This window comes from Lepidochelys olivacea (genome assembly GCF_965140295.1).
Source record: "Lepidochelys olivacea isolate rLepOli2 genome assembly, chromosome: 9".
NCBI classification, from domain to species: domain Eukaryota; kingdom Metazoa; phylum Chordata; order Testudines; family Cheloniidae; genus Lepidochelys; species Lepidochelys olivacea.
Window position 1 is genome coordinate 82,398,787 of NC_140419.1, and position 27,487 is coordinate 82,426,273.

The window sequence follows — 27,487 nt, forward strand, 5'->3', positions numbered from 1 at the left end:
ATTTCAAACACAAACATTCAGATCCTGTTGGAAACCACCTTCTTGATCATCAGTCCCAGGAATGGTTGGACCCTGGAGACTGAGTTCACCTCTCACGTTGAGGGGTGTTTACCTCAGGTCAGGATTGAGTCATGTTGGCATGTGGGGTGGGGGGGAAGCTTTCATGTGCACTGCTTGTCCTGTACCTTGCCTGCTGCCGTGCACCCCATTCAATTGCTCACTGCAGATTTTCTGCGTTCCCCTGGGCTCTGATGATGATGCTCTGTTGTTTGCACCCTGCACTGGGTCCATTTCCCACTTCATTCCTATTAGCGTCGACGTGGGGAGGAGCTTTTTGGAAGCTGTTGATGCCCTGTTGGCTGCTGCATTGCCATTCTGTGGTTTGACATGCAAGAGGGCCACTGGTGGGACTGTTTCCATTGCAGTGTTCTGTATTATGCTGCCCTCTTTCCGGATTGTTGGAGGATATCCCCACGTGTTCCTTCTCCAGCTCCATATTTGGGAGAGATCTCATCTGGGCGCGCTGTGATTCACCCACCAAACACCCTGAGCATCAATCTAAGACCATCCCACCTGCTGTGGAGAAAGTTTTGTGCTGTGATTTGCCCTCATGGGCAGCCCCAACCAGCTATCCACATTCTCTTGCTGCTGTTCGCTTTCCCCCTGTAGGTGATTTTTGCCAATCATTAACCTGGACAAAGCAGCAGGCATCTTTAGCAAGGTAACTTTTCAAAGAATTCAGACTTTGGTACTCTTTTTTAATGAAAGTCACCCCCCACATGGCTGCTGGTTTATTATCCTCCAGTGGAAACTATTGTGGCTGTTGAGTAAGAACGTACAGCCGCAATTTGCTTTGCATGTAATTTGATACCAGAGGCATCAACACATAGCCAGCAATTAGAACGTGACAATATGTTGGTTGCTGACTCTACCAGCTGCAGTGTTGCCAAGCCCACATGTTAAAAATGTGAGTTGGTCCCCAAAAGATCATTTGATTGGCTTAATTTTTTTGTGTGAGAATTTTTGTATTGGTTGCAAAGGCATCTTTTTGTCTGGGGAAGAGGCAGATTTTGACCGAAAATCTTCATCAGGAAAACACATGCTAGGCCTCGTTCTCAATCAGTGTTGGGGATCAGACTAGAAACCATCAGGATACTTTGTTTAATGAACTTGCATCCACGTGCAATGAACACTCCGTTTGTATCTATTCCATTGCATCTGAAAGGCCAAGGGACACAAATGAAAACGTCTTAATATATTGAAATTACCTTTGTATTCTCATAAAGCGTGTCCCGTGTCACACATGGGGCTTTGCAAGGACACGACAGCTTACAAGGTTCTGCCTGTCAGTAGAGCATTGTTCTCTCCACTGCCTTCATGAGCACACTTTGGTAATATTAGTCTTGTTTTCAGAATCGCACAGGGTCTCTGTTGGACTTGGAAGATTCTGAATGCCCACCAGTCAGGCCTTTCTTCTCTCCAAAGGCTGACTCCAAAATAAACCATTTACCATTTATTCCAGTAAATGTTTGAGCCTGAAAGGCCTTGAGACTGATCCAGTCTTAACCCAATTCCTGTCCAGATTTTGCACAATACTTAAATAAATTCCAATCTAGCTTTAAATTGGGTTTTGTCCAATTTTTGTACAACATACTTTGTGCTCCACTGGAACATGCTATGTTGATAAGATTCCATTAGGGTCCTGAGGATTGTGTTTATTTTACATATATTACCTGATGGATTTTGGGGGTGGAGTAGGAACTAGAGGCCTAATCCAAAACCCACTGAAGTCAAAAGCAAGACTCCTATTGACTTGGGGGGGGGGCGGCGGGGGTCTGGATCAAGTTCTAAATTCACTAAGATTCTTGAGAGCTGCCAAGTGAAATCCTGGCCCATGCAGCGGACTAATAGATCCCAGTCTAGTGCCCACTGAAGTGCAGGATGAATTTCCTGTTAATGGTGCTACATGGGTCCCACAGAGATCAGCATTTCTAGGCTGTGATGACCCAGAGGACCAGAACAGCTAAGACTCCGTGAGAAGCTTAATTCCATTGTGGAGAGTTTAAGATAGATTTACAACAGTCAGTTCTGCTTTAGCCCGTACAGTAATGATAATGGACAGATATAAACACAGCACAAGAGCTGGTTTAGTGACATTCTAACAGTTGTGTTACTAAACAATGTGCTGGACACTTTTTTTTTAACTAATTTTTTTCATCATCTTTGACCTTTTACTGTGACTATCCTCTGACCTCTTGCTGAAATTAATAAGGCAAAACCGCCTCAGTTGTTGGACCCAATAGCCATCTTCAATTCAGTTGTTGCCTATCACAATGAAGGGCTCAGCTCTACTTCTCCGCTCCTGTGCATACCAGTCCTGTGACTCTAAAATATAAGACTGGTTTCAGAGTAGCAGCCATGTTAGTCTGTATTCGCAAAAAGAAAAGGAGTACTTGTGGCACCTTAGAGACTAACAAATTTATTTGAGCATAAGCTAAGTGAGCTGTAGCTCACAAAAGCTTATGCTCAAATAAATTTGTTAGTCTCTAAGGTGCCACAGGTACTCCTTTTCTTTTTGTAAAATACAAGAGTTAACTATTCATCCACTTGTCCCTATCCTCATTTGGTGTTAAACACAAACCAGCATTAAATAGGCCTCAGGATTGGGAGCCAGCAACTTCTCGTGTTCTACTCCCAGCGGTGTCTTTATGATCTTGGACAAGGCACTTAACCAGTCTCTCCCTCACATTCCATGTCTGTGGAACTGAGATAGCAACAACACTTCCCTGCTTCACAGGGACGTCGTAAGCATTACCTAGTTAATATTTGTAAAGCACTTCGAAAACAAAAAGCACCCTGGACGTGTTAATTATTATTATTACCTATTTTATCTCACTGTTATGTCAGAACACTATTTTTTTCCACTGCATATGGTAAGCAGTTTCTCTAAGGTGGAGTAATAGAGTAGGGGAATTTTTTGTTACAAATCTAGTATAAATTTTAGTTAAACAATGCCTCCCTTCACAAGTTACAATTTTTAGAAGTTCAAAGCTGAAGCTGCTGATTCTCCTGGTTGAGGTTTGTTTTGAGCTGGCCACGTGAGTCTGAATTTTTAGCAGGATTTTTATACCAGTTACGCATGTATAAATCTGGAGTAATTGAGATCAGAATCTGGCCTATTTAAATGTAATACCTGGTTTTCTGCTTGCATTTCCATGTTTCTCAGATTAATTTCCCATAATAACCACATCTCTCAGCAAACTTCAAACATGATGGGGCTGTCAAATGTTTTACTGGCTTGGCTTAAATAGAGGGAACATTTCCTGAAATATATTCTCCAATTTAATGAGTCTTTTTCATTCTGGCTCTTCCCCTCTGGCCCTCCCACCCTTTTCATGGTTGTTTTGGATAGCTCTTTGGAATGATGCCGTCTAATCCTATTAGAAGTACATTCGTTACACTGTGCACCTTGTTTATAGCCAAGAGTATTGGCTATAGAGGGAGATCTCTCCTTCTCTCTCTCTCTCTCTCTCTCTCTCTTTAATTTTGTTTTGTTCCAGTGCCAGATGGGAGTATTTTCAGGCTGAAGTGAGTCCTAGAGAACTCCTGCTGTGCCTCAGTTATTCTTTCCTTAAAGGATTTTTCCTCTATCTCAATTTATTGTCAGAACACTTTTTTGAATAAAATGGTTGTTAAAAACTTATCATTTGAAAAGGCCAGCTGTTCTCAGGTCCCGAGAGTGCCTCTTTGTGTCGAGCTTTTTAGGAAAGAGGAAGAGGATTGTTGGGGGGAGGGGGGGCTGGGAGGGGCGGCGCTATCTTTAACTTTCTTTTTGTAGGGACCTGGTTATTTTCGGAAGCTCTCTCAGCTATAGAAGGACCAGTTGTATTGTACTTCTTTGGGTTCAGTTGTATGCCGGGATGAAAAGATTTGCAGAGCCCTCACTGCACGTGCAAGCAAATCCTTACCTGCTGAATACTTGCTGAAGTTTGGCTTGGAGTGTAACTGGGACCACTTGTGTAGGGGAAGTTTCTTGTTTAGTGTCACAGTCTTAAAAGTTGCACTGTGGAGTCTGGTGCCCAGAAGTACATGACTCTGGAAGCTGCCATAAAGAAGCTTATTTCCACCAGTGCAAACCACGGTGATTTATAAGAGAGATCTTTCAGTAGTTTTAAGACCTATATTGCTGCATGCTATCATGATTATGGACACTACCCTACATTCAGATATGGATATATGGAAGGTACTCAAAACTGTGCACTTACTGAGTTTCTGTGGTACTCAGGAAAGATCATTCTACGGCTGTTGATCAAATACTACAGTTCAGCATTGTGGAAATTCTTTATTTTCTCTTAAAAACACTTAAGAAATTCCATTTAAAAATATTAACAATACAAAGTTAAGCACTCAGAAGTCCGAAAATGGCAGTGTTGTGCGCACAACCTTAAGTTTGCCCCTTTGTGCAGCTACTAGATCTCCTTAGCTGGTGTCAACTGGTGTCAGTACATTGAAGGAAATTGAGCTACACCAATTTATACCAGCTGAAGATCTGGCCTGTTGTCTCTAATTACATAATTGCACATTGTATTGTCTCTCTTTTTTGGCAGGACCCCTGCCTCATTCATTATACAGGTTGGCCAATGAATGAGGCAGGGGTCGGTGCAGAGACTACTGGAAAGGAGACCACACGGTCAGCAATTAAAAATGTAATTTCTTATGTCTGTTTTGAACAGCTGTTTAGCTCATTGCACACCATCTGACCTGAACATTGAAGGAGGCAGAGGTGCTGCAGAAAGAGTGGCATGTGATTATGTAAATAAAGACTATCATAATTCACAGCCATAAGGTGTCCTAAATTAAAACTAATTTGCTCTTTTGAGTGCTTTATTTCACAGCCTTGTTGTTGTTTTATGGAATAAGGCATATAATATCAACCTGATTTCTGACTAATTTTGTATCCCATAATACTTCTTTTGATAGGTAATTCTATAAATAAGAGCAGCCATCTGCGTTTACACTACCTAGAATAAAATACCAACGGTTTTCAATCCTTATGCATAAGCTAGTCATCAGCTGAGGTCCAAAAGAAACTCCCCTCTCCCGACCAAGGAGTGCAAATATTATACAGTTATGTGCATTATGGAGGGGACTTGCATCTCCCGCTACATCATCCTGCATTTTCCAGTGGCCACTGATCTGTGCCAGAGTGGCAGTTTCTATATTCTCTTCCTTCTATCCTCAGAAAGAACTCTGTGCTCCAGACAGGAGACCTCCTCATACAAGGGTTAATGTATTCTGCAGTGCATTTCTTGTTTGGTTCTCCTCACCATTTATGGATGGAGGTTTTTTTTAATAGGTAGCCTTTCTATATCTCCTCTTTTAAAGAAAGGATGGGTTTAAAGAGACCTTTAAAGACATCAAACCTGACAGGCCCAAAATCTTTTTCAGCAGCAAAACCTATTTTTAAAAAAAATTGTAATTTCCTCCAGATTTGTGTAAAGAAAGATGGAAAATAAAAGGCCTTCCAACAGGGCATGTGAGGCAGTGTTAAATCCTAGGTCATCATGGTCCTGGTCCAAAGTGTACTGAAGTCACTGGAAAAATGCCCATTGATGCCAGTGGGCTTTGGATCATACCCCTGACTAAAGTCTTTCCAATGAAATCAGGGGTGTTGGATTTGTTTTGTGATAATAGTCTTGTTCACACATCTTATATGGCTTTGTGCAGGTACTGTACATCGCCTTGTCTAAAACAAGGTGCATTCCTTGGAAGAAAACACTGGCAAAAGATTTGTCAGTGAGCACAGCCCCAGACCATATGTATGTGTGGTCTGTTTATTACTCTTGGACCAAGCCAACATCTCTTGGTGGGGCTCAGACCTTTTTCTCTTAAGTTTTGCCATTTTTCTGTTTTTTTGTATCTGGTTGATGTGTCATTTGAGTATCATTAATTATTTACTAGCTTATGTTGTTTAGAAAATTGATGTTTGCTGTAATTAATATCTCTTAGTTGTTCTATGTAGGGTACATATTGTTGCTGGAGTAGGAAAGAACATTGCAATTAAAAGCCATCTGCAGTGACTTCAGAAAACCCTTATGTCCAGGAGGGAAGTTTAGAAATCTCTGGCCCTTTAGGAAAATGAGTATTGATGGATAGTAACTGTAGCTAAAATATAGGGCTGAAAGCCCTCTGCCTTCAAGAAGGTTCCTAGGAGTTGAGGGTGCTTAGTACCTCAGGATACCAAGCCTGTAAGTGTCAGAGACTAGGAAGATCTGATGTTCTCTCCTGGGTCTACGTGGTTTTTCTTACCAGTCCAGAATATTTTACGGACAGAAATCATAGCAGTGGAGACATCAGTATAGTGACTATAAGACAGGCTAGATAAATGGAGAGGAATCTGGGTTGCCTTACTAGAATACATAAACCCAGCAGAGGTGGATACAGCGTAAACCTAGGCACACCTCCCTCTCACAAACACCTACTTGTTCTATCCACACAACAGGTACAATGAGGTCAATGACAGTGCAAAGCTCTGTACATGCCAGGCTAGCATGCCTCAGCTATGGCCAAAAGAGACCATGTCTCTTGAAAGAGTAGTGCAAGGATTGGCTGGCTGTGCAATGGAGATAGGCCACTCTACTGAGACTATCAACAAAATCCCCCTCCACTGCCATCTGCATTGGTCTCTCTTTCATTGGCATATTATTTCCAAAGCAGTTGCTGATCTTCACCTCCCTTTGTTTCTCTTCCTAGCGCTGGTTGGAGCTCTGGCCATGGGGATGATTTTCTTCTGCTCGCCTATTGTGAGTATCTTCACCGACCGGATTGGCTGCAGGACGACAGCAGCCTCGGGGGCAGCCATTGCTTTTATTGGACTCCTTTCCAGCTCTTTTACGAAGTAAGGCTGAAACTTGCTTTAGGTGGCATGTAACTTTCTGGCAAGCTTTTGTTGTTGACAAATCCGGTGCTAGTTTATTGCTGCCTTTTGGCAAGGATCAGGTGTAGTGGAAGAGGGTGCTCTCCCTGTGCTTGCCACAGCCTGCCTGCACACAGGGAGTTACTGTCCAAATTTAATCCCCCTTCCTGAAGTTTTTCTTTCTTTGTCTTAATGAGACACAAACCTTAGCCTGAATGTCTTTGGAACTTGGCTGTGCCCAGGATTTCTCCCTGCAGGTCTGCTCCTACGTCTCTCCTCTATCACAGGTTCTCAGCCTTTTATGCTCCTGAATTGGAATGTGAGACCTTCTGGTCTGACTTGCAGAATGTCAGCAGAACAGCTTTGCACCTCCACGCATGGTGCTAGAACCTGAGGTACTGTCACAATCAGTTTAAAGGGGGGCACTGTCAGATTCAAAATCGTATTTTAAAAAAATTGACCTTGGATACTAAAAGTGAATTAATGTTTAAAATCAAACCTGACCCCAAGTATGGCTGAAAGTGACTGGCTTCCACTGGAGCATAAAAAAATGGAGATGTCCAGAGACTGAAGCCTGTCTTTTTATCACCAGTCACAATGGACTCACAAACTGAATTTGCCTGGGGTTTTGGCTATATGCAGTAGAAGGAAAATCAGGAATGTAAATGTGTTCTGAAGCAGAACATATTAGTCCATTGGAATGTCTTTGTGTCTGCAACATGCTGCTTTAAAAAACACAGTATTATTCATTTTTTCAGTGCTTGTAAACTTCTGTGGATTTCTGTTAGGGCTTGATTTCATTAACATAAAAATGTTAACAAGCTTTGATGGTACATTATACTGCTTCAGCATCACAGATTTTCAGTTTGTTTGTGTGTGAGAGGGTGATTGATTATATATTAACAATTTTCGCATGGGTTTGTTTTCAGTTTTAATTAAAACACTCCCTGTAACTGTTTAAAACCATACTGATGTGAAAGGAGGTGACTTGTCTGCAGCATTCCACTTCACCACTCCCTTAGAGGGAACCCTTGACAGGAGGGGGCAATGAAGATAGTTGAGGCTCAGAGCAGCTGCTTTTGTGCCCAACTCTTCAATCTCCTTTCTGTTTTGGCATGGGAAAGGACCCCAGTGGTCTCCCCAAGGAGACCCTTGAAACAGACATTTTAATAAGAGGAGAGAGATCTCAATGGGAAATTATGTCACGCAATCTAAGTACATCAGGGGGCCATGTGCAGTTCCGGCATTGAATGTACAAGTGGAGGCATACACTGCTGGCTTCCTAAACAGCACCAGACAGTGGAGTCCAGGCAGCACATGTTGCCAAAAGTTCAGTGGCTGTTTGGTCCTAGATCAGTGCATGGAGGAATTTGGGCCTGAATTTTACCCATTTGTTGATATTCCCCAAATCCTGCCCATAACTTGGTTTTCTACTAGCATGCTCCTGTTATGTGCATGTACGTTTTACTGTGTGGAATCGGAACTGCTTCATAGTGTGTCATAGAGCCTGTTAATCACTGAATAATAGAGGCCTTGTCTACACTGGCAAGTTTCTGTGCAGTAAAGCAGCTTTCTGCGGTGTAACTCTGGAGGTGTACACACTGCCAAGCCACTTAGTGTGCAGAAACTGCACGGTTTCAGTGCTATAAAAAAACCCAACACCTCGACAAGAGGCACACAGCTTTCTGCGCTGGGGCTACAGCACCGCGGAGCCAGTGTAGACCCCTTCGTCAATTATAGCGCTGCAACTGGCCTCTGGGAAGGGTCCCACAATGCCTGTTCTTGCCTCTCTGGTCATCGGTTTGAACTCTACTGCTCTGCCCCCAGGTGACCAATCATGAGCCCCACCCCTTAAATTTTTTGGGAATTTTGAAAGTCCCCTTCCTGTTTGCTCGGTGATGGGTGCAGTGGTCTCAGCGCATCTTTCCAGGTGGCCAGGCCTGCTCCACGCACCAGGCGATCCCCCGCTTGGAGCAGTGCTGAGCTGCTGGACCTCATCGGCATTTGGGGAGAGGAGGCTGTCCAGTCCCAGCTGCGCTCCAGCCGTAGGAATGATACCACCTACGGACAGATTTCATGATGCATGACAGAAAGGGGCCATGACCGGGACACACTGCAGTGCAGCGTCAAAGTGAAGGAGCTGCGGAACACCCACCACAAGGCACGGGAAGCAAACCACCCGTCCGGTGCTGCGCCCACAAGCTGCCAGCTCTACCAAGAGCTGGACACAATACTCGGTGGCAACCCCATCTCCACTGTGAAGGCCCCTGTGGATACTTCAGTGGCTCACATGCCAGTCAAGAGTGGACCAACCCAGGAGGAGGAAATCTTGGACGAGGATGTGGAGGGGGACCCAGAGGCAGATAACGACTTGGAGGTCAGAGAGGCATGCAGCCAGGAGCTCTTCCCTACCCTGGAGGAGGCTAGCCCGTCACAGCGGTTGGAGCTTGGCAAAGCGCAAACAAAAGAGGAGGCCCCTGGTAAGTGGCTTTGATTTTAGGAATTGCTGAAGCTTTGATTTTGGGAATTGTTGGGGGCAGGAGGGTTGCAGAAAGCAGGCTTGTGTCTGTATGATGCGTGTACCACCACATGCCTAGTCTCAGCGGCAGAACAGGGTGTTGATTGACTCCCTCACTTCATGGCAATCTGCCTTGGAGATCTCCACGAAACTCTCATGGAAATACTGGGCAATCCGCTGCTGCACGTTCTTTGGCAGAGCTGCCTTGTTTCTTACCCCATCAAGGGTATCTTTCCCACAATACTTTGCCGTCACTGGGGGGGACCATTGTTGCATGCAGGCGAGCCACATAAGGGCCAGGTCGGAAGTCGCAGTCTTGGAGAAGACCTTCCCTTGATTCCCTGCTCACCCTCCACAACGAGAGATCTTCCATAACGAACACAGCCTGTGGAAAATGTGGGAACAGGAATGATTATAAGGCCCCCCCCGTAAAGTGCTGGCTCTCCCCAAGAGCCATGTGCCCAGTGTACAGTACGGTCCTAGAATACTGGTTTCCCCTTTGACAGGTATGTGAATAGCGGCTGTGTTTTAAATCACTGAATCAGTGGTCTGTGTTGCAAACAATACTGCTTCTGTAAAATGTTGCATTTTGGCTTCAGAGATATGACCTAGGGAGCCCAGCTCCCTCTTTGTTATCGCCGGCTGAATGGCTGCACAGAGTTAGAAAGCGGCCACGAAAAACATGATGACTCTGCAGCTTAAAAACAAGAATTGAAGGAGTGGCGGGACAGCGAGAAGAGGGACCGAAAGGAGAACACGGCGCGCCAGAACGAAGCCACAGAGCGGCTCTTAAACATTATGGATTGCCAAACGGACACACTCCAGGTGCTACTAGCACTGCAAACCGAGCAGTTCTGCATCAGCCCTCCCCTGCAGCTGCTGTTGCAAAACTCTTTCCCATGCGCCCCCCAGACACCGCCAACACACTTATCAACCTCCTGGCTCCAGTCTGTACCCCCTGCATTCCACTCCTGCCCCGTCGCAGTCCAGCCCTGGGGACTCCCAGCACCCACTGCACTCAGCACCCGTCCCTCTGCAGTTTAGCCTTGCTGAAGAACAGTACCCATTTCACTGTACTCCAGAGGACAAGATTGCGTATGATCCCTGGACATACACAAATCTTTAACCATCCTGGGATCCCACCTCCTCCTAGGACCTTCTCTTCCCCCACAGTGCTGATGTGTTTTTTCTGTTTGTGTCTCTCCTGTGGTGGTTGTTTTTTAATAAAATAATGGTTTTGGTTTGAAAACAATCTTTATTCCATTAACTGAAAGCAAACAGAACCCTGCAAAGCAACAGGCAATTTTCTTAAACCTTCACAGTGCCTTGTCTGCACCAATCACAGTCACCTCCTAGCATTACAAGCACCTCACTCCCGAGCATAGCAACAGTTAGTGGTTTTCAGCTTCAAATTGCTGCCTCAAGGCATCCCTAATCAGTATGGCCCCATGTTGCGACCCTCTAATAGCCCTGGTCTCTGGCTGTTCAAATTCAGCCTCCAGGCACTGAGCCTCAGCAGTCCAGCCCTACGTGAAGCTTTCACCCTTTCCTTCACAAACATTATGGAGCGTACAGCACATATAAGCTATATAGGCTATAAGCATAGGAATATTGTCATTGGCCAAGTCCAGCCTCCCATATAGGCAGCGCCAGCAGGCCTCTAAATGGCCAGAAGCACAGTCAACAGTCATTCTGCACCTGCTCAGTCTGTTGTTGAACCGCTCTTTGCTGCTGTCAAGGTGCCCGGTGTACGGCTTCATAAGCCATGGCTTTCAGGGGTAGGCAGGGTCTCCCAGGATCACAATGGGCATTTTGACTTCCCCTACAGTGATCTTCTGGTCCGGGAAGGAAGTTCCTGCTTCCAGCTTCCTGAACAGGCCAGTGTTCCGAAAGATGAGTGCGTCGTGCACCTTTCTGGAGTTAATGTCCGTGAAACGCCTACAGTGATCCACAAGCTCTTGGAGAATCATTGAGAAATACCCCTTCCGATTAATTTACTCAGTGGCTAGGTGGTCTGGTGCCAGAATTGGAATGTGCATGCCATCTATCACCCCTCCACAGTTAGGGAAGCCCAACTGTGCAAAGCCATCCACAATGTCACACACCTTTCCCAGAGTCACAGTCTTTCGGAGCAGCATGCGATTTAATGGCCCTGTATGCTTCTGTCAACACGAGTCCAATGGTCCACTTTCCCACTCTGAACTGGTTAGCAACCGATGCTAACCAGCTTCCACAGTGCAATCGCCATGTGCTTCTCCAGTGACAGAGCAGCTCTCGTTCTCGTGTCCTTGCACTGCAGGGCTGGGGCAAGCTCATCACACAGTCCCATAAATGTGGTTTTCCTCATCCAAAAGTTCTGCAGCCACGACTTGTCATCCCAGACGTACATGACAGTGTGATCCCACCACTAAGTACGTTTCCCAAGCCCAAAAGCGGCATGCCACTGTAGTCAGCACCTCCATGAATGCCACAAGCAATCTCGTGTTGCACCGACTACATGTAGCAATATCAATGTCAAACTCCTCTTGTCTTTGTAGTTTAAGAAATAATTCCACTACCACTCATGACATGACATGCAGCATATTGGTCAGCAGTGCAGGATCTATTCCTGCAGACCAAAGAGGACAAGCACGCAGTACACAAACCATTGAAAGATGGCGCCAAATGCGGATGGAAGGGGATTACTGGGATGCGAAGCAATGCACCACGGGGCATTGGGACAGGACCCAGGATGTCCTGCGACCCCCTCTGCCTTCCCACAACTCTTAGCGGCAGAAGAGGAAGAAATGCTCTGTGGGATAGCTGCCCAGAGTGCACCGCTCTGAATGCAAGTGCTGCAAATGTGAACACACTATTGCGCAGGCAGCTGACAGTGTGAACACACAACAGCGGTTTCCCTTCAGCGCTCTCTGAGCAGCAATGTAACTCCGCCAGTGTAGACCTACCCAGAAATTCTCTCTGGGAGCATAAGCACCTTTGCTACCCAAAACTACCTTGTGACACTAAGGCTAGAACTTGGATCTGCCTGCTCTAAAAGGATGAGCTGCTGCCTCTTGATATGGAAAACACCGAAAGACCAGTCTACTGGAAACATTGTGTGTGTGTTTTATTTATTTATTTATATTCTGGTGTGCGTATGTATACGTACGTGTACACACACACACATTACAAGAGCCTGATAAATCCTATGGGGAATGCTGTATATAAATTCATGGCAGTGGAATAAATAGAACTGAAGTGCAGTTGTGGATAGCTTCAGAGAGATACAGCATTTTACCCCATCATCTCTTTTCCTCCCAAGTACTTCTACAAAAGTTTGACTTTTTTCCCTTCGCCGATAAAATGTTCGTACAAAGCAAAGCAACTCTTCAGAGGAGGCTGCTTTTAGTTGGGGGGTTTTAAAAGAAAAACAAAAAGGTTCTTTCCATTAGGAGCACTTCAAAGGTGAAATGCATATTTCCTGCTTTCTCACTGGTGGTTTAAATTCCTTCAGATATCTTGTAAGGATAAAATTAAAGCCTTCTATAGCTGTGTCGCAGGGAGGGGGCCCTTTTTATTGGACTGCCTTAGGCAATGTCGAACAGAAGTCAGGGGAAGAGTGGTGCAGTTTAGCAGTTTCCATGTGCTCCATCAGGATTGTAAAGTCCAGTTCTGAAATTTGGAACTACCAGCTTCCACTCTCCCCTAACAAGGGATTTTTTAATATAGCCACACCGTACAGTTTCAGGTGACACATGTTGTAGATTATAGGCACATACTGCAGTTACTACACTGAAACAGACCAATGGTCAGTCTGCTGTAGAATCACAGAAACTGGAAGCAGTGAAGAGCTGCTAGACCATCTGCCTTTCAATGCAGAATTGTTCCCTATAGTGCTTCATTCAGGCTGGTTTTAAATGCCCCAAATAATGGGGGCGGCAGGGGGCTTCCATCACTATGGCAATGTCTTTGACTGTGGGCAGTGTCCTATGTTAGTTCAGAGGAAGGTGTTTAAAAACTCTGTAATGCATAAAACTGTGCAATACTAGGGTGGTTTTCACTTTGTTTTGGTACTCAAAGCAGAGAGGAGAATCAGGATTGAGCTGATTTCATAAATCAGACCCAAACCTCCCCTTTTTGCAGATCTTAGTTTTCTGCATGGAAAGAGACCCACTCCTCTTCCCCTTAGCAGCCCTAGGGAATGAATGTACCAGTCACTTGCTATCACACCTCCTTGCTGAGCAAGCCGAAATGTTACTGGGATGAGTTTTAATTCTGTGATCTGTTTCTCCGGCTGTACAAGAGGGAAGGAGGGAGGACAGTCCTCACAATCAGATGGTAAAGAGGGACAGGCAGAGGGATAGGATCAAAAAGGAATTGACTCAAACCTTGGTTCATCCCTCAAGCCAGAACTTATTAACATTTAGGGAACATCGTGTTCCCTCCCCCCCCTCCCCCATTTCCATGGGCCTCTGCATTTCCTGGTTCCCTCTAATGAAAAATCAGTGCTGGGATAAGAGTTTCAACATTAGGGATGGGCCTGAACTAGCATGCCAATTCTGAACACCTATGAACATGGGTGGTGGTTCAGCATCTGGATCCAAATTTTTCTTGTGCCCCTACCTGGGCTAATCTAAAATGCCAGATCCAAACATCCCTGAATTTTAAAGTGTTTGAAATCCTAGTCCCTAATTTTGCAGTTTGAGTCTATTTCTGTCTGGGGCCACATACTTGGGAGTTCTACATGAAAACTGTTAAATAAACCGTGATTTCAAAGAAAAGCTTTGGGAGGTTGCTTTAATTGTCAGGGTTTTCTTCCCTGTTCCATCCCAGTAGCTGGCATACATCGTGGCAGTAATAGTAGTGGAGACTTTCAATTATGTCTTTCAACCAGCATTGTTACACTATTAATTAGCGGGAGGCTGCTGCGGCTCTAATGGGCTCTCAAGACGAGATAAACATCGGCTGTGTTTAATCTTCTTTTTATTCAATCTTAGCTGGATTTTGTTAAGCAAAGGCAGGAAACAATAGAATCAGAAACATTTAATATTTCAGTGGGCTTTCCCCTTCCATAGATCAGGCCTCATCCAGAGCCCTTCTCTCCTTAATTTCTGCCCTTCTGTGGGCTGTTTGGTTTGGAGGTGTTCTGGAAGGGACAGATTTCCCTAGAGAGAGAGAGACACTCTTTTTCTACCCAGCTTGTACCCCTTCTCTTCCCCTTAGGCCTCTACATTTCAGTGATCTCCTCTGAACAGAGGGTGGGTTATCAACATTGCTCCTATCTCAGCCAGCAGGATCTCTGCTGCTGGGCCAGGTGACCAGCTCTTTCCCCACAGTTGAGCAGCCTATGCAATACCACTGCATTGCTGTGAGCCCAGGGAATGAGAGATCAACCTTTGAATCAGACCGGGGTGGGTTAGCGTGGGAGCACTTTATTCCCACCAGGGTCACCAATCTCTCCCTTCTCATCCTCTCCCTCCGCTGCCCAGTATGTGCATGGTGAAATAATCATGCGATGTCTGCAGCAAAGTCTTTCATGTCAAATGGTTTCTCCAATAGTGTGTTTTAGAAATGGAATTTTTGCCCTGTGCTGTTACTGTTTCCTTTCATCATAAATATTGATAATCCAGTGAGGGATTAAATCATGGTTGACAGTTTTTATTTCAGAGGATGGCTTTTTGGTGGGTTTTTTGTTGTTGTTGTTGTTGTTGTTTTACTGTTGCTATGGTAACTCCAGAGCATTTTCTTTAGTGCTTCCAATTTTTTTGTCAAGAAATCTTCTTCTCTCTTGCTTTCTGAGGCTGCTGCTTTTCCTTCTAAAATGTTTTCTTGTTGAGCAGTTAGGCAGGTTTCTGATACAGGGTGAATGCAAGTGTCACATGTTGTCATTGAGCGGATTCTCCTTGTAATGTCATTTTGCCTTGAGTGCCTTCCATCCCAAAGGACCCCAGAAGCACAGACTGTCTGTACCTGCCAAGAACTACCTGCAGAGCCAGACACTTCTCTGTAGGAATAGAAACACAGTCTTTGGTACCAAAATCCCAGGCCTCTACCACATGGGCTAAAGGAGAGCTCTTTCAGTTGGGAGTTGTAAGTCTGGGGCAGCCACTAGAGAGAGAAATTATTGTAAATACTAAGCTGGTGAAATATACCCCACTTCTAAAATGCAGCCCGTCTGAGGAGGACAGCAGCCAGCTCACAGCAAGGAGTTGGAAAGAAAAGTCCTGGACAAGGATCCAGAGGCAAGCCCCTGTTCCGACAAATCATTCTAGAGGATATTTTAACACCTTTGCAGGGCAGACAGGATCTGTGGTTTTAACATCTCCACTCCTTCCAAACATGAAACTTGCTCCAGAGCTAGAAACCATTTTATCTCAGCTAAGACTGCCAGCAGTGGATAATTTTGGATTATGAGAGTGGTAGGGAAACCAGATGTCCTTCTAATGTCTGTATTCCACTTTAAATGGCTCAATCCCAGACTGCAGCGGCATTTGTGTGTTTTGTCAGAGCTTTGTCCCTGAAGCAGTTGTGTGAAGGGTAAGGGAATGGCTATGAAATTATTACTCATCAGTGCACCCTACTTCTGAGGTTTCTCTGATGTGGTTTGGCTTTGGAGGAGCTTGAAATTTGGCTTTCGTGAACGGTGGTTTGTCTTTGAGTAAGTTAGTGTAGCAATCACGGTCTGCTGCACTAGATGAGGAGACAGACTTGTAATAGAATTAATGATATACTTGTAAATATTTTCTGACTTCCTGTTGCTCTGTTTCTTCTGAGCTGGAATCTCCTCACCTGCTTTATTACTAGCAATTGGAGTTTTTAAAAATTTAATAAACTTTCATCCTAAGGGATCCCCAAGGACTTGACACATGGTCTGTAGGGCAATCATTTCACTCCCTACTAACCTGCAGCCACCTCTGGAGTGGGTTACAGCAGCTGCGTAATAGCTCACAATAAAACTTCAGGGCAGAATTGAAGAAAACAATATCCAGTTGAAATTACCAGAGGATTTTAGAGTGCAGAACTGGAATTTGGGCAGCAATGCTCATGTTCTGTTCTTGAAGCAAGTGCCAGAGGCTCTTTAACCATTAGAGGTCAGGGCCTCCTGTTTTTAAATTGGAGCTGGTTGAAAATTTTCAGCTGGAACTGGGTCTTTTTATGGAAAACCGAATCTTTGTCTCAATGAAATTTTTTGCAAAAAGTTTCTTCTTTCCATGGAAAATTATTTGTTTTTTTAAAAAACACAGATGTCTGGAAATTACAATATTCCAATTCAGATATGCTGCCACGGTGCCTCATGGGAGTTGCACCAAATATCAGAGGGTTGTATCAAGTATCATGTTGATTCTGAAGAAGTGAGTTTTTTACCCACAAAAGCTTATGCCCAAATAAATCTGTTAGTCCTTAAGATGCCACCAGACTCCTCATTGTTTTTATGAGACTTGTAGTTCAGTTGGTACATGGGACCATTCTCCTCCAAAGCCAGACTTCATCTCCCATGAGATGTAATGGGCCATCTGTAAAATGGGGATAAACCTTGCTTTGTCTGTCTAGATTATGAACTCTTCAGGGCAGCAACTGTCTGTTCCTATGTATCTGTACAGTGCCCAGGACAAAATAGGACCTGATCTTGACTAGAGACTCTAGGCTCTACTGGAAGATAAATAATACACAGTAATATCTGTTACTCTTTGCAATTTTAACCAAGGTGTTTTTTGGTTTTTTTTTACCAATAGGTCCCTTGAAGTCCGCTATTTCACCTATGGAATCCTCTTTGGATGCGGCAGTTCCTTTGCTTTCCAGCCCTCCCTGGTCATCCTCGGCCACTACTTCAAACGCCGTCTAGGCTTGGCAAACGGCGTCGTGGCTGGAGGGAGCTGCCTCTTCTCAATGTCCCTTCCCTTCTTTTTGAAAACAATCGGGAGCACCATCGGGCTAGCTCACACTTTCCAAGTCCTCAGCGCCTTTATGTTCATCCAGATTCTCTTGTCTCTGACTTTCCGGCCCATCTTGCCACCATCTTGTGACTCTTACCATGATAGACAAGATAAACTGGCCAGCCGGAACATGAAACAGCAGTGCGGGTCTCAGATGCGGAAGTATTTCAACATGAGGGTTTTCCGGAGACAGACGTACCGAATTTGGGCTTTTGGGATTGCGACAGCTGTCCTGGGATACTTTGTACCTTACGTGCATCTGGTGAGAACATTCTAGGGGTGATAGAGGTGACCGCATGTGTGGGAGGGGAGAATTATTTGTATCTCTATCTTTTTCTAGCAGGTCTCCTCCTCAAGTGTAGGCCCTTGCCCCACCCCACATCTTGGCTGTGCTCTGAGTGCTGTTGATAGGCTCCAGTAGGAGCCTCATCTCCAGTACTCAGCAGGAGGGAGCATCACCACAATGTGTGGGAGATGCAAGGGGATGAGGGGAGAGACTAAGAATATTGCTCCTTCCTAGAGATTCTAAGGTGGTGGGTGCCATGCTGAAGGACCTTTCCACAGCTCAGACAGGTGGCTCGATAGCCCCCTGAGCTATGAACAATCACACCCAAGCATGTTTCCAGCTAAAAAGTCCCATTGATTAAAGTGCTGTAATTGCATGTAGTGCTTCACAAAGCCTCTGACAGTACATGGCCCTTGCTCCAAAGAGCTTCCACTCCACCACAGGGAAGTCCAATAGAGGCTCAAAATGGAGGGAGCTATGGGGAGGCATTATGGGTGAGAAGGTCAGGACAGGGAGGCTTCAGGTAAGAAATGGGTTTTGCGGAGGAGTGGGAGGACGCTTGGCACATGTGAAGTGGGATGATTTTTGAAAAACATGAGAGGGATGGGCCACGCTGACAACTGAGGAGCAAAGAGAGCAGGGAAGTGAGAGGTGAAGGAGGACACAGGATGAGAGGAAAACAGGAATGGATGGAGCTGCGGATAGTCTTGACGATAAGAGGGTGGAGTGCGATGCAGAAGCTTCTCTTTGAACAGAAATAGTGAGAGGCAGGAGCTAGCTTTGGAGTGTTTCACTAATAGAGCATTCTGATTGGCTGAGCCTCCCCATGGACTTCATCTGTGTAGTAAGTCATGGCAGGTAGGACAATTACCGCATGCCACTGAAGTGGACTTTGGAGGCGTGAGGCTGAGGGACTTTAAGCCCTTGAGTGCTGAGGTTAGAGCACTTGCTGCAGTTTATGAGAATAGGTTACCAAACTGACCCATTTGGCTCAAGCAGAGAACCACCTAGGAAATGTAAGAGCCACCACGTAATACATAACTTAGGGCCGTGCTGTTACCTTTGTGGAATTGAAGCCATAAGAAGCCGTGAGGGAAATAGGTCTGTGCAGTTACTGGACATCGCTGATAAGGTGGGCGATGCTGGTAGCCTGTTACGTAAGGGCTGCCATTATGTTTGGTGCCCTACAGTGGATCTAGCATTATGCAGCCATTCTCTAATACCAATTAATCCCTTGAGGGGAATTCTATACATGGTTATAATTAGTACACAGAAATAGACCTTCCTCTTAGAGATTCCTGTTTTAATGTTTGACAGTCCCAGCAAGTCCGTTTTTGGTGTGTGCAATTAATAGGTTTGTTGAGGATTAATGTCCTTATTTTCCTCCCTGCCCCCTAGATAAAGTATGTGGAGGAGGAGTTTAAGGAAAACAAAAAAGAATGGATTCTCTTGGTTTGCCTTGGAGCCACGTCAGGGCTTGGGCGCTTGGTTTCTGGCCGGATTGGTGACTGTATTCCTGGACTGAAAAAGATTTTCTTGCAGGTATGCTATGCCTAATCCTCACAAAAGTGCATGCTAAGAATGATTGTTTTACTACCATGGGATGATTTGTCCATACAAATATCAGTACTCTGCACTTAGCACCTTTCATCCGGGGATCTCGGAGTGATTTACAAACAATTAACCCTCCCAACCCCTCGAGAGGTAGAGAAATATTATTAAATCCATTTTACAGAAGGGTCAGTTGAGGCATAGAGAAGTTAAGTGATTTACCCAGGATCTTGCAGCACCTCTCTGACAGAGCTAGGACTAGAACTCAGGGAGTCCTGACTCCTAGCATCTTTCCCTGACCACTAGACACACTGCCTTCCTCTCTGGATTTTGTGAGCAGACCGTTGAAATCAAGTGGCTGATCCATCAGATAGCCCTTCTCAAGGCTTCTTAGAAGGTCCTTCTCAAGGTTTTGGGTGTAGTGGCTCTCCAAGGAAAAACAGAGGATCCCAGGGCACCATTGGGTTGACAGTAGGGGGTAACACTGGTGTCCTGCTCTGTATTCCTTATCATAATTAAAAAAAAAAAACAAAAACAAAAAAAAACCCTGGTTCTGATCGCAAAGAGCTTGTCTACGCCATGTGGCAATGTGCACTAGGGGGTGTGATTTCTAAAGCACACTAACGTGTTGAGCACTAATTGGTCTGTGTAGCCCCTGCTGGTGCTCACTCAAGGTCCTTCCTGCTCTTTAAAGTGGTACTGTCAGCAGGGTCTCCATAGATCCAATTAGTGCACAACACATTCATGTGCTTTAGAAATCACACCCCATAGAGTGCATTACCACACCGTGTAGGCAAGCCCCGTGACTGACTGTGAGCTGTTGCTACGTTTGCCTTCATGGTACCTGTTCCTTTGGGATAACTAGAGTACGAGAGGTCTTCTACAGAACTATATTCTCGTCTCTCTTTCAGTGTCAAATTCAGTCCTGCTATAAGAGGAGCAACTTCCCTTGCTTCAAAGGAATTGCTCCCACTTATACTAGGACAGAATTGAGCCCTTCTAAGCAGCATGGGCTAGAGTCACAAAAGGAGTTAGGTGCCTAAATCCCAGAAACAGGCCCAAATGGGAATCACAAAACCCCCGCTCAGGTGCTGCTGAACCCTGTAGGCACCTAAACTTGCTTGGCATCTCAAATTTTGCAGTAAAAGTGCCCTGAGCGCTTATATTTCTGCCTCTATATATGCGTGTTGCAGCCCTAAGTCCCAGAGCAATGCAAGACTGGGGGGAGATAGGCATTCCTCCACCTACTTCACCTGCAGAGCCCACCTACCAGATCGGGCCCATATAGGCAAGTTTGCACAAAACAGCTGGAAAGATGGGGGAAGAGGAGAGGGACCTCCCTCTTAACTTCTGTGCCCAGTGGTTAAAGTACTCACCTGGGACATGGGAAATCCTGGTTCAAGTCACCCCTCTGTGTAAACGGAGGAAGGACTTCAAACAGGGATCTTCCATCTCTCAGGTGAGTACCCTAACACCCCCCCACCCCCCCCGGGTGCAGTTTCTTGCAAAAACAGAGTAGGCCAAAAAAAAAAATGGTTTGCAGCTGAGAATCCCAAGTAGAGGGAGGTGCCTCCCTGTAGTCTGAATTTCGGAACTAACTCCCTGAGGGGGGCGGGGTTTAAGACCCATCCTTTGCCTTGGCACCTCTCATTGGCTCGCTTAGGTGGAGAGCCACCTAGCTGACTGGCTTTTGAGAATCCCATTCCTAGGAGCCTAACTCAGGCTTTGTGAATCTGAGTGATTTTCTAGGCACCTGAAAGTTAGGCAGGTCGATGCTGAGCGTAAAACTGCATACACTCCTTTGTGAATCTAGCCTCACGTGTAATGTCAGGTAGATCTGCAATGTGGGGCTAAAACACTTACGGTCTTTATTGCCCTTGTATAGGTGTGTTGCCTCATTTCTATTAGGGTTGTAGCTTCTGGAGAAAGAAAATCTGAGTAGCATTCCTGCCTTTTCTTTCTATAGTTTAGGCAGGAAAGGAAATACTAGTGTTATCTTTCAAACTAGATAGCTTTACCAAGACTAGAGGCTTGCATGCAGTTCCAAGAACCAGGAGATCTAAATATTTATTCTTGCAGCTCTGGCAAAGATCCTACAGGCTGTAAAAAGGTAACCAAATACAATGGGCAGTAATTGCACCCTTTTAAAATCACCTTAATGAGGGCCTTTGTATTGCGTGATGTGAAACACTTAATAGGTTTGCTAATATGCTGGGCTTTTCTTCCCCTGCAAGTTTTTCCTCTTCGTTATTTCTACAAACTCTTCATTCTCTGTAGTTAAGTGTTCTCTTTAGGGTTCTGGGCCATGTTACCTCAAGCATGTGGCATAGGGGAGGCAAAGTCAGAGCTTGATAAGCAGAGTTTTGCATTGCTGCTGTTTAGAATGGCTGGGCTAACCCTTACAGCATGGAGCACTTTTTACTTAGGGGCAGACTCCTACTGGCATTTTCAAAAGAGCCTAAGTGAGTCAGGCAACTTACATAGATTTCAATGAAGTTAGGTGCTGAATCTGCTCAGGTGCTTTTGCAAATGCTGTGAGGTGCCTTCCTGCATTTTTAAGTGCCTAAATGCCTTTGGAAATCTGGCTCTGTTGGATAAGTAGTGAGTGTTCCAAGGCAGAGGGCAGGTGGGATGCCCGGAAGCAACGTGTCAAGGTTAGGAGAGTGCCAGGCAATTAAGCAGTTCAGTTGGAAGCAAATATTGGGGGCAGTGAACAAGGTGTGGCCATTCTGGAGAGTATGTGGGGTCTGGAAAAGAGACTGGTTGCTTAATGGATGTCGTACTTGGCAAGGTCGGTCCAGACACTTGTAGCCAGAAGGCTAGGGAGCTGGCAGTGGGTTCCTAAATTATTTGCATAACTTCTCCAGAAAGCTCTCTTCTCTTAAAATGAAATGCTCTCAAGTCACCAGAAGAAAACTACAGACTGGGACTATGGGGAATAATAATCTGTCTCTAATGCCCCTGCTGCCCTTGGATTTGTATTAGGAAGTCATGATTTTGTCTTCTGTCACAGTTACCTTAGTGATGTCTATACTTTGCCTCTTCAGGTTGCCTCTTTCATGCTTCTGGGCCTCATGTGCATGATGATCCCTCAGTGCCAAGCATTTGAGGGGGTCATTGTCGTCTGCCTCTTTCTGGGACTTTGTGATGGATTCTTTATAACCATCATGGCCCCCATAGCCTTTGAACTGGTTGGACCCATGCAAGCTTCTCAAGCCATTGGCTATCTCCTGGGACTTATGGCCATTCCAATGACAGCTGGCCCACCAATAGCAGGTCAGTAACCATCAGAACATAGGGCCCCAATATTTAGTTAGAATTCTGTCTTGATTTTTTTGCATTAAATTATTGGAGGGATGATGTGTTGTTAGAGGAGTAGGATTGTGACCTTCACCTGTTCTCATATTATGTGATGCAGTTCCTTACGTTTATTTGATCCTGTATCCACTTTGACGTTGGCTGAAATACGTCTACAGTTAGCCCTTTTTTCTGTTATTTAATTGCCAGCAGTTTTCCCTTCTGGCAGCTGAGTAATTGAAAAAATGAGCAGAGGATGATTCATTTTCAAGGCAATTTAATCAACAGATTTTTTTAGCACAATTAATACCAAAATTGCCCAGAGTTAGTGAATATTCCAGTAACCTGGCAGAGATCTGGACTTAAAGTTATGTAGGTGCCACTTATGCTCTGCTCTCATATGAAATTTAGGATTGGAGTTTTGCCTGATCGGCAAAGGATAAGGCCCTAAATTGAGTCAAATCTAAAGATTATATGCTTAGGCCCTGATCCTAGAAAGACCGGATACATATTTAAGCATGGGAGTTGTCTCAAAGTTTTTTAAATTGAATGTGTGTGTAAACCCTCTGCAGGACAGGCCCTTGAACAAGAAGAGCATCTGCAGTTGCACTAGCTAAGCTAAAAAATTAATTAAGGTTGTCAATCCATAGATAACTGGGCATAAACTGATAACCAGCTGTTTTCAGCAAGAAACTCTGGCTGTTGCAGAATTATAAGCTTTATAGCACTATTCATCAGAAGTGGGTTATCAAACACAGGATAAGGTGTCTTTCATTTATACAATTCCTATGTAGGAAAATTCCCAGCAGCCCCTTCCTAGTGAGTTTACAACAGCCCTAGAATTATGATGGCAGTAAATGCATCAATCTCAGAAGCCTGGCCATCTCTGAACTCACTGAACTAGTAGAAGTGCAGAGTCATGATTGGGTTTGGAGGGATTCATTTATAATTGGTACATGTCAGTAGCTGTTCATTTCTTCCCCAACCAAAAAATTAACTAAAATATGCATCAGCAAACCAAATATTACAAAGGAAGGAAATTAAGAACGAACCAATTGCACTTATAGATTGTCCTTACCCTCTTTACTTGTCATATTTGTTTGGCAATCAAATATTTAAGAAATTTATCTGAAATGTCTGATTATTAAATACCTTGATTTTATTTTTGTGGTGAATCTGAGATTCTACTTTCAGCTCTGATTTAAATAACAATTAGCATTTGAGAATCTGATTCTTAAATTTCTAAGTGTGAAAATGCCGTTCTGATACAATTTTTTAAATACCAGAAGATTCCACTCTGTGGAACTAAACTTCAATATTATTCCATGCTTTAAATATCAAATCCCTCCAAGTCTAATTTATGATGGAGTTGGAGAGAGACTAAGTTGTCTCCTCTTTTGATTTAGGAAGCTTAGATTAGCCATCAGACGGAAGCAACAACCATTGTCCTTCTGTTTTTCAGGATACCTCCATGATTATTTTGGGAATTACTACTTAGCCTTTTACTTAGCTGGAGTTCCCCCAATTATTGGGGGCTTGGTCCTGTCTGTTGTTCCTCTGATCCATCAAAGAATGCTCAAGAAGCAGCAGATGGATTCTGGCAAAGACAAGATGTTGGTTTCAGAGACTGTCATGAACGGTGAGCTTCTTCCAGGCTGTCCTGCTACTGAGGCACACGGATAAAGCCTTTCCTCATGCAGCCATCCACACCCAGACACACACACACACGCGTTATCACCACCAGCATCTTCTCGCTTGACTGAGCACAGGCCCTTTCCTAAAAGGAGCAGGACATTCCCAGATTGCAGATGAGCGGCACCAAATACATAAAGAAAAGAGTTCTCCTCGTTCAAGCATTAGCTAGCGGAGCCATTTTTCAGGATGTTTTGATTTGAAAGTTGTGTCTTTCACCAGCACTTTTCTAAAGAGAATTCTCACTAGAGCTCTAACTCCATTTCCCCTCCACGCCCCCAATTTTCTGTTTGTCACAGCAATGGTTTACAGTTAAACGCCTTTAAAACAGGCTGCACGTGGAGCTTGTTAACCCTTTTGATTTTAGTTTCAGATCTATCCCATCACACAGCAGTGTCAGTGCTGCTTAGATGATGACTTGGAGTGGGATTCCATTCCATGCCACCTCAGTTCAATCTGCAGTTAACAAATTCTGACTGTTTTTTGATCCCATGTGAAGGCAAAAGAATTCCAGTGGGGGTAATCTTTGTATCTTTTATGAGAGTGCTCTGTCTCTCCCTGTCCTTCAAAGAATCTATCTTTGAAGCTGTCAGCATGCTTTTATGGACCATCAGTGAACCTCGGTAGTATGGTCTGTCAGCAGACTCAAATTCCTGCCATTCGCTCCTTGATGTCCCATATTAATGTACACCAAGAAGGGAACAGCCGCTTACTATCTAATCTTATCCTAATTGGCTGTAGACAGTGAAGGTAAGTTAACACATTGGCTACTTCAGTTGTGAGTTTCACTGGTCTCAACACTCCTGTCTTTCCATCTGTTCTTGGAGTATGCTGCATTACAGTGGAAGAATGCTTATGACCACTTGCTGTGACTCACAGTGTGTTACTGGTCCCCACCAAAGATTTAGGGCTTTGGGTCACTGCACGAAAAAGAGAGGGTGCTGACAAAACAGAAGGGAAGAAAAGGAAGTAAAAAAAGCATGATTGGCTTTGTGCAGCTACTATGGATGGCTAGTTCCATCCATTCAAATTTACTGCTCTGAAAGCCAGGAATCTGTACCATTTCCCAGTGGCTCAGTCATTCGTCTCCGTTTTCTTGACCAGTAACTAAATTAGTAGGCTTCCAAGCCATCCATTGCAAGGGGAATTAACAGTGGCTAACTTAGGATGCTGTAATCATTAAAATACTAAATTTGCAAGGCAACGAAATTACTAGCATTGAATCCTCCAAGAGGAACAGTTATTTGGAGCTGAGTCCTCATGTTGACACAAGACAGCATTGGCCTGAGCCATTCCAGTTGGTTAACTCCTCATTTAGTATTATTTTTGTAACTACGTTGCAGTGTGTGGGTTAGTTTTCACTCAGAATTCTGAATCCCCTAACGTACCTGCAGGGCTGTCAAAACGTGTGCTGTGTGAGCAGAGGGGTAATGCACAGCCGTGCAGATGAACTCACATGTGTCTGTTCTGTGTTACTCAACAATAATCAACATGTCAGTGTTACAGGAGCTGTGGGAAAAGACCAAACATTTTTTAAAAACAAAAATTGGTCTGCTGCAGTATTCAACTCTGTGCCCATGCAGGAGCCCTGCAGTGGGCCAGAGTGAGAGGTCAGTTTGGGAGGGGCGGGGATTGTGCAGAGGCTGATAGATGAGCTGGCTGGGTGTCCTTCTAAGTGATTTGCATTGTGAGAGAGGAGTGTTTTCTCTTAGTGCCACTGATGCAATATGTGGCTTTTAATCTCTGACTGTGCATTTGTGTGCTGTGAACGGCTCTGTGCTTGATGTAGGAAGAGTAGTGTCAGCTATCCAGCGGGATCGTTGCAAATCAAAATCGCCCGTAAGGCCTTGGTGCTCTCTGCCCTCCTATGAGCTAGCAGAGAGAAAGCCAGTTCTGTAGAACTTGCTAACTCTGGGGTTGCACTGCATCTAGTTCATAGAATCAAAGACTTCAGTACATCTTGATCGTGGAGAGAACGCGCAATAAAAATAAATTCAGCAGAAGCAAATTCACAGCATGGAATGAAGGCAAAACTCAGCACTGCACAGAAGCTAGTTATCACCAGGGCAGGGGTGGCAAATACAATATAGGGCTGAAGAGAAAGGGAGCTTCCCTAACTCCACGGTTATGAAACTAGTAAGCTGCTTGTTAACCAAGAGAAATGAGGTTCCCTGCGGATCTACCTCCAGTGGGAGCCCTGAATATCATAGGAAATCTGAGTCACAGATGGTTTTTCTAGGTTTCTGTATTGTAGATAAGTCAGTGGGGGGGGTGGGGATATTGTTGGCCAAAAATGGAGAAATTGTGTTCTACGTGTGAAGTGATCATACATCTACAAACATTTTTTTACAAGCCATGAACTTTAAAAAAAAAAATTGCTACCATTAAAAATGTTAGAGCAAAAATTAACAGATGGACGTACTATGGTAGCCTTTCTTTGTTCTCATTGTGAGTGAAGAAGTCTGTAAGCTTAAAGACAAAACACTGAGCCATAGACTTATCCCCAGTCCATGCCTACAAGTCCTGTTGACGTTTGCATTGGTGGGAGTTTGGCATATGGATTGAGGGCTCAATATGCCCCTTTTGCTTTTACCAGCATTGCCTGTATAAGCTAAGGTCTTGTGTTCTGATCTTTTGTAAATTTCAGGCCCTGTAATATCTGGAGAACTAAATGGTATTTTGTAGCACTTATAACTTAACCCAAACAAGATGTGTCTTTTTTTCCCCTGTCCTCAAAGGATATGCATGCTTTTCTGTGACCTTATTTACTGTTATTCAATGGGCGCAGTCTAACATATGAAGCAAATTTGCTAAACCGGTTTCTTATTTTGTGGCATCTATGCCAGGAAGCAGGCGACCCAGCAAGACTGGGCACATATCAGAGCCTGGGGAGATTGCGTCACCTGGATAGATGCTTGTTGAACAGGCTTGTACTTCATATCAGTGCCTTGATATGGGCCAGGCTGTGATGCCTTTGTTCTACTAATAGTCTATCGACTTAAGTGGGATTTCACACTGGGGATTTCTTTATTACGCTGGAGTCAAGGGGACCATTGGCAGAATAAGAGCATCACAGTCTGACCATAAATCTCTGTGTTTAGGAGAAGAGGCGAAGATGACTTTGCATTTCAAGCCCTTCATGTCCTGCGGGGCGGGGGTGTGTGTGTGTGTGTGTATGCCCTGTGGGGGGGTGTTATGGAGGGGGGGTGCGCGCGTGTGTGATGTCTGCGTTAGCCGAGGGTTTTTTAGCTTATTCTCAATTTTGAGGCTTTGCTATGGAGAGGTAGAAGGGGGGTTAATGTAAAAAAGAGGGT

At 44.6% G+C, this 27,487-nt stretch overlaps 1 protein-coding gene across 1 annotated transcript in view; it reads left to right on the plus strand.

Annotated features, from left to right (window-relative positions):
• Positions 1–26,872, plus strand: part of SLC16A2 (solute carrier family 16 member 2) — an 86,529-nt gene extending 59,657 nt beyond the window's left edge. Inside the window, exons 2-6 of the mRNA XM_084639068.1 lie at positions 6,754–6,898; positions 17,147–17,609; positions 19,032–19,175; positions 22,232–22,460; positions 23,944–26,872. Of these exons, the coding sequence (XP_084495194.1) occupies positions 6,754–6,898; positions 17,147–17,609; positions 19,032–19,175; positions 22,232–22,460; positions 23,944–24,164 (1,202 nt within the window). The 3' untranslated portion in view covers positions 24,165–26,872. The remainder of the gene's footprint in view (positions 1–6,753; positions 6,899–17,146; positions 17,610–19,031; positions 19,176–22,231; positions 22,461–23,943) is intronic.
• Positions 26,873–27,487: the final 615 nt, after the last annotated feature.